This window comes from Coturnix japonica, chromosome 1 (assembly GCF_001577835.2).
Source record: "Coturnix japonica isolate 7356 chromosome 1, Coturnix japonica 2.1, whole genome shotgun sequence".
NCBI classification, from domain to species: Eukaryota; Metazoa; Chordata; class Aves; order Galliformes; family Phasianidae; genus Coturnix; species Coturnix japonica.
The window spans coordinates 42743785-42760957 of NC_029516.1; the positions used below are offsets into that span (position 1 = coordinate 42743785).

At 34.7% G+C, this 17173-nt stretch overlaps 1 protein-coding gene across 9 annotated transcripts in view; it reads right to left on the reverse strand.

Annotated features, from left to right (window-relative positions):
* The window catches only part of ANKS1B (ankyrin repeat and sterile alpha motif domain containing 1B), a 393719-nt gene that overhangs the window by 198081 nt on the left and 178465 nt on the right, over positions 1 to 17173 (reverse strand). For all 9 annotated transcript variants that reach the window (XM_032444024.1, XM_032444026.1, XM_015858789.2 and 6 more), the window contains 2 exons: positions 11357 to 11940; positions 9960 to 10032 (listed from right to left, as the gene is read on the reverse strand). In XM_032444024.1, the coding sequence (XP_032299915.1) occupies positions 9960 to 10032; positions 11357 to 11940 (657 nt within the window). The remainder of the gene's footprint in view (positions 1 to 9959; positions 10033 to 11356; positions 11941 to 17173) is intronic.

Below are 17173 nucleotides of genomic sequence, written 5' to 3' on the forward strand. Positions count from 1 at the left end.
ATATCAATTAATCTGATCATTTTCTTTTCATATAATTTATCATAGCTTGAAATAAATGTCTCTTATCCTCTGGAATTACAGTGTGATACTTATGAGAGCATTATAAAATGAGAGCACCATTAGCTTGTCACTTTTTAAGCACACCAGCAAATATTCTGACATTAATTTCAAGCTTAAAGAGGGCAGATTTAGGTTAGATATAAGGAAAAAGTCTTCTACAATGAGGGTGGTGAGGCACTGAAACAGGTTGCCTAGTGATGTGGTTGATGTTTTGTCCCTGTAGACTTTCAAGGCCAGGCTGGATAAGGCCCTGGATAACCTGATCTAGCTGTGGCATTCCTGTTCATTGTGGGGGAGTTGGACTAGATGATCTTTAAGGGTTCCTTCCAACTTTAAGGATTCTATCATTCTATTTTGTAAAGTCCAGACAAACTACCCTTGTGGAAACCACACAGATTCTGAATACTCCCTGTGAAGTGAAATGGTTCAGAGAAGAAAATGGCATGGCCTCATTTCTACTGGAAATAACCTACAAAATGTTTTAAGCCATTGTTTCATTGTTTCATGTTCTGAAGTCTCCAAACAATCTTCTATATGGATGGACATAGCTCTGCAGTGTTTAGCCCAATGGTATAAAAAAAGATACAATTCCTATAACTCAGTGAGGTAGATCTGACAGTGAGTAGACTGGAGTGCTAACATCACGATTTTCAGAAAGGTTTTCAAATGGACTTAAAGGGTAGGGTCCCATTTGCTATAACTAGAATCCTGGTGGTTATGTGAGAAATACTATTTTGGAAGATGCTTTCACAGCATTAACTTAATTACATTTCAGTTTGGTTTTGTTCTCATCATTGTGATTTTGTAAAGCAAGGTTATAGAAAAATAGGCAAATACATTCAAACTTTTAAAAGCATGAATAACTTTTATGTATTTCTGAATAGTGTATTTCAAAATAGTACTGTTGTTTCCAAACATGCTTAAACATCACACCACTTCTCAAGCAGTTCTAATGTAGTCTATCTAAATTTTGCATGAGACACTCTGATGATCACAAATAAACAAAACAAACCAAACAAACAAACAAACAAAAAGTCAAGAATTAGGCTTTATATTTATTCACTCATAAACATCATTAATCTTTATATACTATTGTTCTATTTTCTTAAGCTTCCTTGTTTGTTATTAATTGCCTCTATGCTTTCTAAAAGATATATTCCAGAAATGATTTTTTAATTATTATTATTTTTTCCTAATCTGTGAATATAATTATTGAATTGCTTTGCAAGCAGTTTTGGAAAAAGTCTAACAGAAGACACAAAAAGTGTGGACACACAGAAAAGGTACTTGTTGGTAGATACTTGTAGTGAGAGTGAAAGTGCATAAAGAAAGTTAATTGGAATTGCAGCCTATGCGGTTACAAAAATCCTGATTACTTACATTTTTACTGCCCTTTTAATTTAGTCTATGCTTTCATTTTTAGTAGGATGCTGCAAAACCAGCTCTGATTAATTTGTTTAAGAGTGTGTAGCTAAAAACTACATTTACGATACTACAAGTTAAAACTGTCAATGAGTAACCAAAAACAAAATAAATGCTTGCTGTTTTTTACATCCAACTCCCATTGCATTTATTATAAAACATAGCTGAAAGTTCTACAATTATCCTGCAGTTTGCCTAGTCATCTGTAAGGTTTATTTTGGTATTCAATGGATCATTAAAACAGATGCATCTTTATCTTTTATTAGGCTTTTACAATGCAGTAGTCAACAGAACACTAATCCCATTATTTATGATTTCTTCTGGAGAATTTATGCGATCTTTGGGTAAGTTCAGTGGCATGCAATTCATTACGACTATCATGTTCTCAGTAAATAAATGTCAAAGATACTTCTAGATAATTTACAGTTTTATGATTTCTGTTCTCCACTATTTGTAACCTAGTCAATCACATGAACCTCAATTACCATTGAGATCATTTGAAATGCAGAGATCTGTGAAAGAAATATGAAGACAGGTATGAATGATGCATGAAGAGAAACACATGTGTGAAAGCATCAGAAGAAATAGTGGTAGAAAGGGTTGTGAACATGGTCTGCATTGATAACCAAGCACATAACTGACAGCAGTAAAACACTAAGAATCATATTTTTATCAAGACAAAAGGAATGCACTCTAATAAACAAGAACATGGACAATTTGTTTGCAGAAGACCCTACAGACTACACAGGAAGACAGCAACAACATAATAGAACATCAGATCTTATTTGTCTCCTTGCTATTTCAAAAGAAAGATAACCTCTAGTCCTAGTCCAAGACAACAAAGCAAAAACAATGAGCACCACTGAAGTAAGAAAAATTCTGAATCAAACAATCACACCATAGCAACTGTTGATTCCTAAAGATTGATCCCCCCTCCCCCAAACAAACAAACAAACAAACAAACAAAAAACAAAAAAAAAACCACAAAAAACCACAACTGCTAATCAAAAGCAACCCAACAGATGTGATAAGGATACAATAATGAGCATCTTTTGTCTTCTGTGTGGGGTCCAAGTGACCATGGACCCAATTTGGATGGACACACACACAAACACCATTAGTAAGAGAATGTGAGTGCCTGAAAATGGTTTTGTCTAAAATAAACATCACCTCCCCCTTCTATAACATCTCATATTGACTTTAGTTGCTTGAATTCCTGCCAGTGATTCTGCTGTTTTGATTTAAAACCCACTGTTCACTTTGGAGTTGGAAGTGCAGAGTCAGACTCAAAAATAGGAGCTTATTCCCTACAGCAAAGTCCTATAAATGATGATAAAGAGTTCACAGGCTTGCAGTTCAGAAATTTCAAACTGTATACGCATTTGCTATTGAAGCATCAAACAGCACTGGGAGGAGAGACCAGTTGCTGAAGCTCTCTTTTCTCTCAGTTAAAAAGTCAGGATCCCTCTGGATATTTTTTTCCCTCTTTATGATGCTAGAGATATTTTGATCTTTTTGCACAACATATCAGTTTCAATGACAAGGTGGGAGTTGGGAGGGAAGTGATGTTATCCTTATTTTAGTTTAGTTATGGTTGGCTATTGCAAATGCAAAGTTGTGGGTTTAAAACAATAAGCTTAAGAGGGCTCCCACTTTGTGAGAGGGTGCATAGCTCATTTTATTAAAATTCACAAACTGAGCCCACTTTATCAGAGCACTTAGTTGGACCACATAAAGATTTAAAACAGAGAACTGGACAAAATATACACTAAATTACAAATGAAGTACATACTTTCTAATATATAACTTACTGCTGTGAAAACTGCCTTATGCCAATATGCCTACACATATCTAATTAAAATTCTGCCTTAATTAAGTACTTATATTTTATCTCTTTTCTGCCCTTGAGGAGGGAGGATATTAACAGCTTTGGAGGAAGACCACTTTGCCAAAACTGCAACCATATGGCAGCAAGCCTAACAAGTCTTCATTTGTTAAAATAAAGTTGAACTTCTTTGGAGTGAAACATTAGCTTTTGTAGGCAGAGCACTACTAGGTAAGATGAAGGTTTCATGTCGGAACAGTGGCAGTGAAACAGATGGGAGAAACAGGGGAAGCTGAGTATGTAGCTTTTGGCAGGCAAAGATCTGTGCAATTTCTATTATATGTTACAGTTGTACAGGGCATAATGTGAACTCATTCCTCTCACTCAGCTTTTCTGGCTGTGGTACTACCTGAACCCTTCTTTTCCTTTTCTAGTGAAGTTATATCTGTTTTACTTTCACAACCTTAATGCTCAAACTAACATTTCTCAGAAACCTGAAGTGGAAAATTTCTTGTAATTTTCTCTATATTGAGAATGAGAATTCATTGCTAGTAACTTTGGTCATATCAGTAGACAAGATGAAACAAACACGGAAAAAACTTTTCTGTGATTAATGCTTATAACTTGCATCTCTGTAAAAAATGATCAAAGAAATTATACCACAAAATGCTTCCTAGTACAGTTTTTCATGTACTTCAGCATTAATCTTTGAAAGGCATTCATTCGGGTAGTCTCAGTGGTACATCCACATGTTTCTTGAGTACCTCCAAGATATTCAATACTTCGTCACCTTGCTGTTCAAATATATCACCACTCTTTCTATGAAGAAATGGTTCCTAACATCCACCCTGAACCTCCTCTGATAGAACTTGAGGCCATTGATTCTCACCCTATTGCTGTTACCTGTGAGAAGAATTTGACTCCTGTCTCACAACAACCACCTTTCAGGTTGTTGTAGAGAGCGATAAGGTCACCTCTGAGCCGTCACTTCTTCAGACTGAATTCCAGTTCCCTCCGCCTGTCCTTATCAGACTTGTGCCTCAGACCCTTTGCCAGCTTTATTTTGATTCTTTGATCATCTTTTTGGGTTTCCATGTCTTTCTTATAATGAGAGGCCCATAACTAACATAACACAGTTCTCTAGATACAACAAGGGCACTCAGGGACAGGGATGTGTTCAACTAAGCAGAGAAAACTTGACTAGAGTGTACTTGCATTGTATCTATGGACAGTATCCAAATGATTAATCACTAACAGAATTATGAGATTGTAAATCAGCCTCCATGTACTAGAACATGCCAGCTCAGTCCTAAGCTCATTGTAGACTGACTTGATAAGGAATTATTTTTCATAATTATTTTCCTTGTCTTTATTTTAATTACTCTGTTTTGAAACAATTTTTACTTTAATCATGATGATGCGATAGGCATTACCCATGCTGAAAAGTTATCTCCAAAGTAGAAAACTCCTTGATCATTCCCTTTCTAATGACTTGCAGAATAACCTCTGAATCACATACATCTGAACAGCTACTGGGCTCCAACTAACAGAAATACTGCTTAGCATGCCTTGAAAGAGATTTTTATTCTAGAAAAATATGTTTATAATTAGGCAAAGAAAATCAGAAATTGAAGTGTTTCTTCTTTTTACCAGAGAAGTGCAGATGGCTGATATTTAAAGATATTAGCTTTTCTAAATCCCTTGCAAAATATATATTACTAATCAGTAGAAGTATCTATTATGCTGGGGAAAAAAAAAAAAAAAAAGAAAAGAAAAAGGACAGCTGTTCAATTTACTAAACTCCACCTTCTGGATGAGTTCAATCTAAATCATATTATCAAAGTAGATTGATTACAGAAAGGGCTGAAAGCACATGAAACCCAACCCATTCAACTGACTATAGATAAGGTTAGTTTTACCTCAACTGATTTTTTAATATGTGGCAAATATCCATAAATCTTTAAGAATATGCTGAATGTATCAGAGGTCACAATCTGCCTAATAATAGCTTTGAATGCTTCATTATATTTGTCCTTAAAATTTTGTCCTGGAGAGAAGATATGGAGATTAATCTCAGCTAGTTTTAGATATCTACATTCAAGGAAGTTCTCTAGGCTCCCTTGATTGATACTTTTGATGCCATCTGCCTTGCTTCAGACATTTTGATGATGAATGGTACTGTGAAAGTGCCTGCTTATCTAGTTGCGTACAACTAGCTTGGATGTCTTTAATGCAGACTGCATAATAGACGTCTAAATTTCGACATTAAAGTTGAGATTTATCCACCTAACGTACCCTTATTTTCATCTAGCCATTGTTACTTAATTTGCTCAAAATAAAAATATATGAGATGTTGTCAAAGGTTTAGCTGAAATCAGAATTCTTGGCATCTGTTGATCTTTCCTTACCTATAAAAGCTGATATGTGCTAATTGCAGGGCATTAGACTGCCTTAGTAATTTTACTCTTGACAAATCCATGTTGTCTGTTACTTATGTGCTATTTTCTATATTAAGTTTCTCATTTATTCTGCAACTCTTTTATGAATTGAAAATAATCCCTCACATTCTCCTTCTTCACCCCTTTTAAATATAAGCTCTACATTATCCTCCTTTAGTCTGTTGGTAACTCAAGCATCCTCCAAAAATTCTCAAAAAAACCCACTGTGAGTCTAAGCTTATTTCAGACAGTTATGAAACACAAAATCGAATTAATCAAATCAATTATAACATATCTAAGCTAAAAAACCTGCTTTTTCCTTATCTACCATTGAGGTTGTAGCCTTAGGATTAGCTGTGCATGTCATATGCTCACTGATGATATTTTTGGGTAGTCTGTGATAAAAGGTTATTGTACATTTTTGCTTTCTCTGTACCTACTATGAGCAGATTTCCCCTTCTTACAGTACCTCTCTAAGGTGCCAAAGATTTTTTTGTTCTTCTTCTCCTTATAAACATACCAATGTAATTATATTAAATTTTTATTTATATTGCTAGTTGAATCTCACTGAGTGCTTTGGCACTTCTGGCTTGTCTATACATGCTTGCTTTATTCTTCTGTCTAGCAGAAAGAGAAATTTTCCTCATCATTTCTAAGCCGAAAGAAGATATGACAATTTATGCAAGCCAGTTTACTTACTTTTTTTTTTTTTTTCAACTAGTGAAGCAACATAATTATGCCTTTAGTAGCGTTCTGCTGAACAACTCAAAAATTTCACAGAATCAAAGAATGGTTTGGGTTAACTTAAAGATGATCTACTTCCAACCTCTGGGTCATGGGCAGGGGCATCTTCCATTAGACCACGGTCTTCCAATCAGGCCTTGAATACTTCCATTGAAATCTGCATCTTAGAAATTTTTATAAATAAATTCCCTATACTTACTGAGATCTTCCTCCTTGAGACTTGTTTTCCTTGATAGCCTCCCTTTAGAACAACTACCACAATAACCAAATCTCTAGTGATTTTCAAGTCCTATGATTTTGGATTTGTACCAAGAACAACCATATTCTTCTTTGCTTTCAGGGATACCAACTGATATACAATAGCTCTAACTAACAGCATGTTCAAGATCTTAAGGCACGCATTGAATTTTTAAAATAATGTCAACACTTCCTCTCTAAATGCGTTAGACAAGAAAAGTGTAGCTTCCCAAAAACAATGCTCATTAATTTAGCTGGTTTCAGATGCACATGAACAGAAATTTTCTTCACTTGTACAGTGTGAATATTAAATAATTCATTTTTAATGTTTAATCTCCATTGGTTAATTTATATGTATATCTACATAGAAAAATACAGCTAACAAAACTGATATATTTATATGTAAGCAGATGAAGTATTTCAGATTAATATCTGATAATCCTTAGTTTTCCTTCCAAGTTATAGGACACATAATCAGAAATATTAGCACAGATCTAGGAAGAGAAGAGTCAAATGTCAAGTTTTGAGATGGAGTTTATGTCCTTAGTGCTACAGCACTTCAGCAGATAGAACTAAAAATGCACTAGGATTCAGACAACATCATAGAATTAGGCAAGAACTCTAAGGAATATACAACAGAAAGAAAATATAACTGAAAGAGATGTCTTCAATAGAGTCTGTGTGTCGATTATTTACTTATTATTATTTTATTTATTTTGGTTTGTTTCACAATAACCTATTTTATTTATTTTGGTTTGATTCATAACACATATAACTTGATTCCATTATTAAGAGCAAAATCAGATCATAATTCTAAACAAGCTGAAGACCAACAGGAGATAACAGAAAGGAAAAAAATGTTGGTTTGCAGGCAGCTACACACCAAACAGGAAAGCTACAAGTCAAGAGTCCCTCCTGGGGAAATAAACAAAAAGACCTCCTGCCAGTAGAAAGATCTGAAGAACAAAATGCCATATTTCAGTTCCAAGAAAAATAATGCATACAGAAGAAATCACAAAATGCCTGATGTCAAGTTTTGCAGTAGGACTCTATTTGTTTGTTTGTTTGTTTGTTTGTTTGTTTGTTTATTACAAGGAAAAAAATGGTGGCTAGTCAAAGGAAGGAACATAATAGTGCTTGCATATCCCTACGTTACGCAAAGCTGTGAACTTATATCTTTGTTTTCAAGCACAGCTCTTACTTGTACAGTTTCTTAATAGAGGCCTGATTTTGAGTGTATTACCTGTGTATTATCAGGATAAAAAATAATAAGCAGCAAATTCTGAGTTTCTTATAATATCTTCAGAAGCTACTATCTCCAAACATAAAGCCAGGAAATGAATAATTCTCCCTACTAACACTACAAGTTTCAGAAAGAAAAAACAGTCTTCCAGGACAATATACCTAGCAGTTTTCATTTTAATGCTTTTTCAACAAAACAAAATCTGCATCTGCAATCATATTTGTATTCAAATCAGTTAGTTACTCATTTTCCTAGATTCTCTTCTCACTGTCCAGAAAACATTAAAATAACTGTCAACATTGCTTAATTGATGACAATTTTATCTAGTACAGATATGATGCTTTGTGTAATGGATTGTTGTTAAAGTATTTTTTTAATCTTAAGTAATGTGTATGTAGACCTCCAACTGACACACAAACCTATGGAATGGCTCGGAATTGCTAGCAGAAACATGCCAGTACAAGTGAGTTAACATTACTGTGCCTCAGGAATGTGCTGGTACAGGTGAGTTAACATAACCATGCCTCCAGACCAAATTATTCAGTCATGCCTGTCAGTTTTCTTTCCATCAGTTAGGAAAAACACATAGTAAAATACTTCCAAAATTCTTATCAGTACAGTTGCACAGATTTATGCTGACACACCAACGAGCTATTCATAACTTAGAGTTCTTTGAATTCATCACACTAGGGAAGGTTGCAAATTTTCCCATCATTGCAAACACCAGTTGCTGGCTTGTCAGTGATATTTTTAGTACTGTGCCAAATATTTGCTCAAAACAGCATTAGATAATATAGAATCATAGAATCACCAAGGTTGGAAAACACCTCTAAGATCACCCAGTCCAACCATCCACCTATCACCAATATCTCCCACTAAACCATATCCCTCATTACAGCATCTTAACGCCTCTTGAGCATCTCCAGAGATGCTTACTCCACCACCTCCCTGGGCATCCTGTTCCAGCACCTGACCACTCTCTCTGAAAGGAATTTTTCATAACATCCAATTTGTATCTCCCCTGGCACAACTTAAGGCCATTCCCTCTAGTCCTATTGCTAGTTACATGGGAGAAGAAGGCAACCCCCATCTCACCACAGCCTCCCTTCAGGTAGCTGTAGAGAGTGATAAGGTTACCTGAGCCTCCTCTTCTCCAGACTGAACAATCCATTCCCTCAGCCTCTTCCCATAAAACTTGTGCTCTAGACCCCTCACCAGCTTCATTGCCCTTCTCTGAACATTCACTGGGGCCTCCATGTCTTGTAGCGAGTGCCCAAAACTGAATACAGTACTCAAGGTGGAGCCTCACAAGGGCTGAGTACAGAGAATTATCAGTTCCATGTTTTTCTGCTGGCAGCACCATTTTTGATACAAGCCAGGATGTCATTGGCCTTCTTGGCTACCTGGGCACACTGCTGGCTCATGTTCAGCCAAGTGTCAACCAATACCACCATGTCGTTTCTTCTACACAGTCTTCCAGCCATTCTGCCCTAAGCCTGCAACGTTTCCTGGGGTTCTTGTGGCAAAAGTGCAGGACATAGCACTTGGTCTTCTTGAACTGCATTTTATTAAGCCCAGCTATCCAGCCTATCCAGCTTTAAAAATGGACAGCAGCTATTTGACTACATATACACTGAGTATCTTATCATAAATAAATAAATATATATATAAATTAAAAAAAAAAATTCAGCTGCGAAAAATTAAAAATATCCCTCTAGTTGAAGGGCTTCATAGGGCTTCATTATGAAGAAGCATTTTTCTGGTAAGATTTCAAAACAACGTTAATGATTCCAATATGCTATTTAAAGTAACAGCTCCAGGATACTGGTCCTAATGCATCTCTAAAAGTAAACAACATTGATTCTGTTCACAGTTATTCAAATACTCTCAAATGATTTCAACACAGTAGGTTACTTAGCAATATCTTATCTGTGGTTTCCCTACAGACAACTAAGTTATAATTAAACAAGAGTTAGTTGTTTTTCCTTACTTGTTGTGTGATCATTCATCTCTCCGAGTCCAGTATTAATTCCAGCATCTATGGAACTCATGATTTTATCAATCTACAACAGAGCAAACAGTGAAAACAATTGCTGAGTGCCATCTTCATTATTTTTAGTTTTTCATGTGTGAAATTCTGGCATTATTACTCTCATTAACTAAACAGTATAAGCAAGATTGAACAAGGCAAAAATCAAATGTTGACAATTAACTTCTCCACTTTGATTTTTATTTTGAAACATTTTTGAACACATTGAAAGCTAAAGCGTGACACTGATGAAACTATTGTTTCTTTACCTACAGTTCCTGTCCTAATAATAATTAGGGTCATCTCTGTTTTTGAAACTGCTTTGTCATATTTCTGTGCATGGATACAAAGGAGACAGATTTTAATTGTATAGGCTTAGTTTATTCGATGGTTGATGTTATTCACTAGAAAACAACTTAGGCAGTAATATTAATGCATAAAAATATTTTTTATGTGTTTTGGAGTACTAAATCATTCATGTTAAGATTTCCAGAAAACTTCCTAGCTCCCTTTTTTCCTGTCTGCCCCAACGCCACTGGAATAGGTATGAAATGTAGCTGTGCCCACATAAACCACTTGTGGAACCGCACTACTTTCATCCCAAAGCTTATTTGCATAATTGTAAATTACATTGTACTGACTATGTCTGAACATATACCTACTATATTGTGCATAAGTACAGAACACACTAAAAAAGTAAAATAAAATGGTACCCTGGAGATGTATACACACTCCCATGACAGTCATATTAAAGGTAAATGCTTGCTTCTCTGTAATAGCAGTAAACATACAAACTCTCCCCATTCTTAATTTACTTCAGTAAGATGGGAGCTTTCATGTCTGTGACGAATTGCATATACTTTTTGAAACTCAGCACAGTAGAAAGAAAAAAAGTTAGGAGAAAACTATATAAAATTTCCTTTAAATCAAGCTGTAAAAATTAAAACAAAGTCTTTTGTACGAGCAACTGTGTGTTTCATACATTCAAAGGAGTGGTGGTGGGAAATATTTAGTGAATATATAAATAATGGTCATTGCTACAATACTTTTTCTGATTTTATTAGTGTCAGCGGTGAGGGCTTTGGTAGAAAATAAATTCGGTGTCACAACAAATTATAGCATTACTTCTAGTTGACTTCATTCACTATGGAAACAATAGACATCATTAAAAATACAGCATTTTGAATAAAAATGCATGGCATTTTGTGCCAGCTGTTGAACTACCTTGCATTACACTATGATATATTCTCGGGATTTAAAATTTGGAAGATCTACTTGTTGTTCAACCTCTTAAATGGAAAAAATAACAGTATTTTCACAACACTAAATATTTGCTTATAAAAATGAACAGAACTTACTTCTTCCCATTCTGATGTGAAGGAAGGTGTTCTCTCAGAATTTCCTTTGGAGCACTGCTGACTTGGTGTGGGTTCACTCCAGTTGCTTCTTGCTTTTTTGCCACTTGGTGGATGGGTGATAAGATTAGAATCAGATTTTGAAACATTTTTGCACAAATGCATTTCAAGCAAAGTCTTTGGTAAAGATCGTATTCTCCCAAGTGTGCACGCTCGCTCAACAAATCCTCCAGTAGTAATAACCCACTGTTCGCTTATCCTTGTTGATGTGCCAACCAGTGTATGATTTTCTAGTGGTTTAGTTTTAGAGTGAAATATGGTTCTGTTTACAACTGGCGGCTTTTTTTTCTTAACAGGAGGGTCAGTGTTGCTTTCTTTTCGTAGCTGCATCTGCTGTATTGTGCTCTTGCTCAAAATGCTTTTGTCCAGTGGACCAGTGCATGGGTTTCTTTTGCTGTACAGCTGGAGTGGGTTATCAGGTGGGTCACATGCAGGTGATGATCCATGAAGTAAACCTGCAAATTGCTCAGTGGAGTGTCCTTCAGGAAGCTCACTTTCAGTGGATTTTTCTCCCTGACAGAGACACTCTGAAATGAAAGAGAATATCTTGTAAGAAAAAAAAAAAGGGAACGGGGGGGGAAGGGAGGGGGGGAGGGGGGGGTGATAAAATACCACAAGTAACGAAAAAATTCCTTTGAAAAATCTATTTTTTATGCTTTCTGTTGTTTTTTTTTTAATTTTTTTTTTTATTCAGAAAGAAAAGGTACTTATGACAAGAGCTGATTTATTATTCTCTTAAAAAACAATTCTCTCCTTGAACTTGATAAATTTATCCTGACTTGTTGAAAGACAGCCAGAACTGCTCAGCATTACACACACATTCCAGGAAAAAGTAAATTTATAAAATAAAACAGTTAATTTTTATTCCATCAGTTTGAAGTGTCTCTTTTAATTAGTTACTGAGTTGAAATGCCTTCAAATTATACAACTTTGCATAAGGAATTAGCTAGTTCCTTCATACGTAATAAAACACATTAAAAGTCTGTATTGTTAGGAGGACTGCTAATATTGTTTTTAATAGTCATTGTTAAAGAAATAGCGAATTTACTCCATTATGCCTTTTTACAGACACTCTCTAGAGAACAGATTCTGAGTATTTTTATTTAAAAGCACTTACAAGAATAGCTCCAGAATTACAGAAATCGTTGTAAAATAATTGCAAATCAAGATTTTTCTTAAGAACAGAACCAAGTTTTATAAACAATTTAGCAGAAAAAGCGTGCACTACTGAAAAACACACTTTTTGACAGAATTCTCAGTATGCAGTTCTTTTTTTCTATCTGATTCTGTAAGGAACAGAAGAAAATTATTGAGACCATTTTCTATGTGTGCCTTTTTCTAATTTATCATTTGAAGTGTTCTTATGGATAACATCATGCTATCCATGTGGCATTAAGTGAGCACATTCTGTTCCAAATAAATGTAACCTCACTAACAGTTGCATCTTCAGAAACTACGTCATGAGACATGACACCTCATTCTTCCTAGAAGTGCCATGTAACCATATAGTAGGCTCTTAACTGGAGGACTGTATGCACAGCAAGAGCCACCAGAAGGATTCAAAGATAGTATAGTCACAATTTGCAAAGAATGTGAGAAGTTTTCCATTATCTGCTAAAATATCTGCTAGTAAAAACACCGCAAATTTCAATATATAATATCTAAAATAAGATAGTATTGGACATACATATGGTAGGAGAAATATTTTGGTATGTACTTCAAATTACCAGTAGCTCTTCTAGTCAGTATCTTGAAAATTTTAAATTGCATGCTTATGGCATTTATTAAACTAACATTGTCAAATTCTGATCAAGATAAAGAATGTAACCTATGAAAATCTAATTTTCTCATTGAAGAATTGTGTAAAATATATATTTCAGATTCTTTGCAACTAAAAAGATGTGGGTGTAATGCTGAAAGGCTAAATATGAGATGTTACAGGGCATAAGGAATCGGTAACTCCAGAAGAAACGTTTTGGGGCTAAAGAGCATGGGAAAAGGAGGAGTTAGGACATTCTTTCTTTCATTACTGACAGTTACTGAATCCACTGCAAGTCTACAATTTAGAACTCAAACATGTAATGAAAGATACTAATGATACAATGATTTATTTTGATGTTTTTAATTTTCATGAAAAATTCAGTAGCTGAGATTCAACTTCCAATTAAGAAATCTCTTTTTATATATCTGTAAGACTGAGTATGCAAGCTTCCACCATAGTCTCTGAGCAGTTTGATAAATTCAGTGGGTACTAGAGAGCATGAACTGAATATTGTGGTTAAGTGAATTACTCTCTGTATTACAGAATTACACAGAATCACAGAATGGCCTGTGTTGGAAGGGAGTTCAAGTTCAGATCGTGAATCTCCACCCCCCCCACCACAAGCAGGACCATCAACCTCGAAATTTATTTACTCTTACTTATTTATTTTCTCATTTATTTACTTCATATTAATTACTCTCTGCATTACTCTGTTAACTGTATTGACTAGACTACCAGTGACTACAATCAGTTACCTGTATTCATATATCTTAATAATCAACTGAATCCTATTCTACTGTTTCAGAGACATGTCTTACAGCTGTCTACTGAATTCAGATAAGAAACAGGTGTGCTTTTCAAGAAATAAAGAAGGAACAGTAAATCACCTGTATGTCAAGGATTTTACTAATATCTACACAAACTTCAGTAATATCTTTTCTATATCTATACTAGTAAATAAACAAAGCTAAATATTATTCCTAGGATCTAGAGAAATTCTTTGTTTAATGTCCAAGACAGCTGGCACATTCAGTTACTGGGAATGGTCTCCAACTTCAGTTAAAACTTGAGCTACGTCCTGGCACTGTCTAGGTGGGTACTACTTGGTCTTAGATAAATCTTGCCAAAATCCACATAAGAGTTTAACAGTACAGACTGTCCAATGCCAATGTCATCTCATGCCCTGATTTTGTTTACTTTACTCCTATAGACAAAAATTTTTCTAAGTAATCTCATTCTTCTGTGGTCATTAAATATATGTAGTGGCCACAATAAAGTGTATCTCACTTCATTACAATAGTGGTGCAGTGACACCATATCAAAACATTATTTTCATTTATTATGTTAGTTGAAGTGGAAGAACTTTGCAATGTACAGAAAGATCATAAACATATTGAGTGCAGCATGATCTCTAAGCACAATTGTTACTGGACTGCACACATAAGAATATGTATATTCTTGAACAGGAATATGTACCTATAACTTTCACCTTTAAAAAAACATCAGGACATCAAGATGTAAATGCAAATACTTTAAGACAGGAAAGATGGAAACATTGCCTGTGTAACATCTAGTCTTCTGTGTTAACACTGTTTTTCACTTTCCACATAATCACCTGCAGTTAAAAAAAAACACAACAAGCAACTGCTTGTTTCACCTAGTATTTAGACTGAAGTTTGCTTAGTGGAGGAGAAGCAATTCAACATATTTTCCTTGTTCAAAAAGGGTAGACTTATTGTCTACTTACTGCGTATCATTGAAATCCTTCTTAAAATGACAAATTTGTCAGCACTTCATGAAACTTTTGTATGATGATTATCCATGTAGTTCACAAATATGAATTCACGTATCTATATAGTGAGGCCATAATGTGATAACATTTTAATTTGACAAACTGGAAATAAGGCACAACAAGATCATGCTGAAAATATCAAAAGATTTTGGGCATTTGATTTTATAATCTTTGACATTTGCTTTGTCCATGGTATTTAATTTTATAGAACACAAAATTTTCTCTGAGTTGTTATTGACATCTGTATTTCTATAAGTCAGACCCCGTACAGTCTCAAATTCAGCATTCAAAAAACATTTGCTGTTAATTTGCTGTTAATGACTATTTGGATGAAGTTTGGTTTGCCTTGATCAAAAACAGCTCCAGCAGAGATGGAATATTCTCTGTGTAGTATTCAGCTGCCACTGCTGTCATCTGTTTTCCTTGATATCTTTAATTTTTACTAAGAACTTTGATAACTGTATTACAAAGGAAGCAAAGATCTCATAGCTACACAGACTTTCTTCAACCCATGATTCTGAACTATGCAGACCAAAGCTGTATTGGGCAATAAAAAGGACTGGGGTTGTCAAGAAAATATAGCATGTAGTTATGATGAATATTAAGAAGTATTCAGCATGCCTGCAGCACCATTGTCCTAGAACAGATTATCCAGACAGGTGGTGTCTCCATCTGTGAAGGTTTTCAAAGGTTGGCTAGGAAAGATCTTGTCTGATCTGATGATCCAAACAGGGTGCTGGATTAGATGACCTTGAGAGGTCCCTTCAAAACAAGTCTTCTGTTATCCAATTAAAACTCTAAATCTTCTGATCTTTGAATTTCTAACTTAATCCTTAAATGTCTTTTAATATAGTTTTGTAATATTCTTTTCATTTCCTATTGGAGCTGATATATAATAAAAAGAATATTGAACTGGACTATATCACTGCTCTATGCAGTGTAGTAGCATATTACTCACTGAACTGGTCTAAATCAGTCACAGAGTTAAAATGTATACACATATCCCTGCAATGAACTATCATAAATTAATTTGCTAGAGTAAGGTTTTTGTTGTTGTTTTCTTGCAAATCAGTATTTATTGTTTCAGTAATTGAAGCATGAGATACTAAGAATCTTATTCAAATTACAATATCTCTAAAACTGCAACTATATGTCTTCACTGCCCATGTGAACCTCCTAACAAGATCTCAGTCCCAAGAACTTCAAAGCAACAATGATTTAAAAAAACAACTTACATGAAATAATCTTTCTTTTCTTAGCTTTCAAAATGTGGTATTTTGTTTATTATTTCCTGTCTTTTTTTTTTCAAACATATCAAAATTATTCTTCTATTTTGAATACCACTGTGCATTGGAAGATCAATTTAATAAGCTGCCAATATGGTTGGAATTAATCTTAAATCTATACATCTTAGAAATTCAGGCTGTCCATTCCTAAGCTATTCAATCTCCTAATTTTATTGTATGCTTCTGAACCTTTTCATTAGTTGCTTCATTTTTGTTTTGTTTTGTCTTTTAGAACCTACTCAAATGGTATTAGCAATGAATACTGCATGAAACCATATTGCATAGGTCAGTATTCAGTGAGCAGTTTTTTGATTTTAATAGTTTTGCTTTTTCACAGTCTTTTGCATAAATGGAAGATATGAGGATACTGGGGAAGAAAACAGGCAGAGAAGGTAAAGCTCTTGAATCAAATTCTGATGGAAAGAAGTTTCCTGTTAAAAACTGTTTTACTTCCTTTTGCATCAATGTTTATTTTCATAATCTAAAAAAAAAAAAAAAAAAATTAAAAAAAAATCCAATAGAGAAAGATCTTAGATCTTGCCTCCTCACCATATACTGCTTGTCATCCCTTCTTATCTTTTTACTTGTAAATATTACCCTAAATACCAAAACATAAATAGAACTTTAGTGTCATTACAAGTGCACCCACAGCTTTTCCATTACTTATGAAAATCACTGTGATACCGCCATATCTGTATCACATGGAACACATTTACATTTGGAACAAAAATAACTCAGTTCTACCATAATCTCAAAGCTACGGATAAGTATTGCTATTATCATGCTGGCATTTGGGCAGCAGACTGCAATTCAATGAGCTATTTACACACTGGTTCACCCCAGCACAATTGCTTGTGGTACATGTGTGGATCTCTGTGGAATATCATTTCTCACTTAAAAATTTTGCATTCATGTAAACT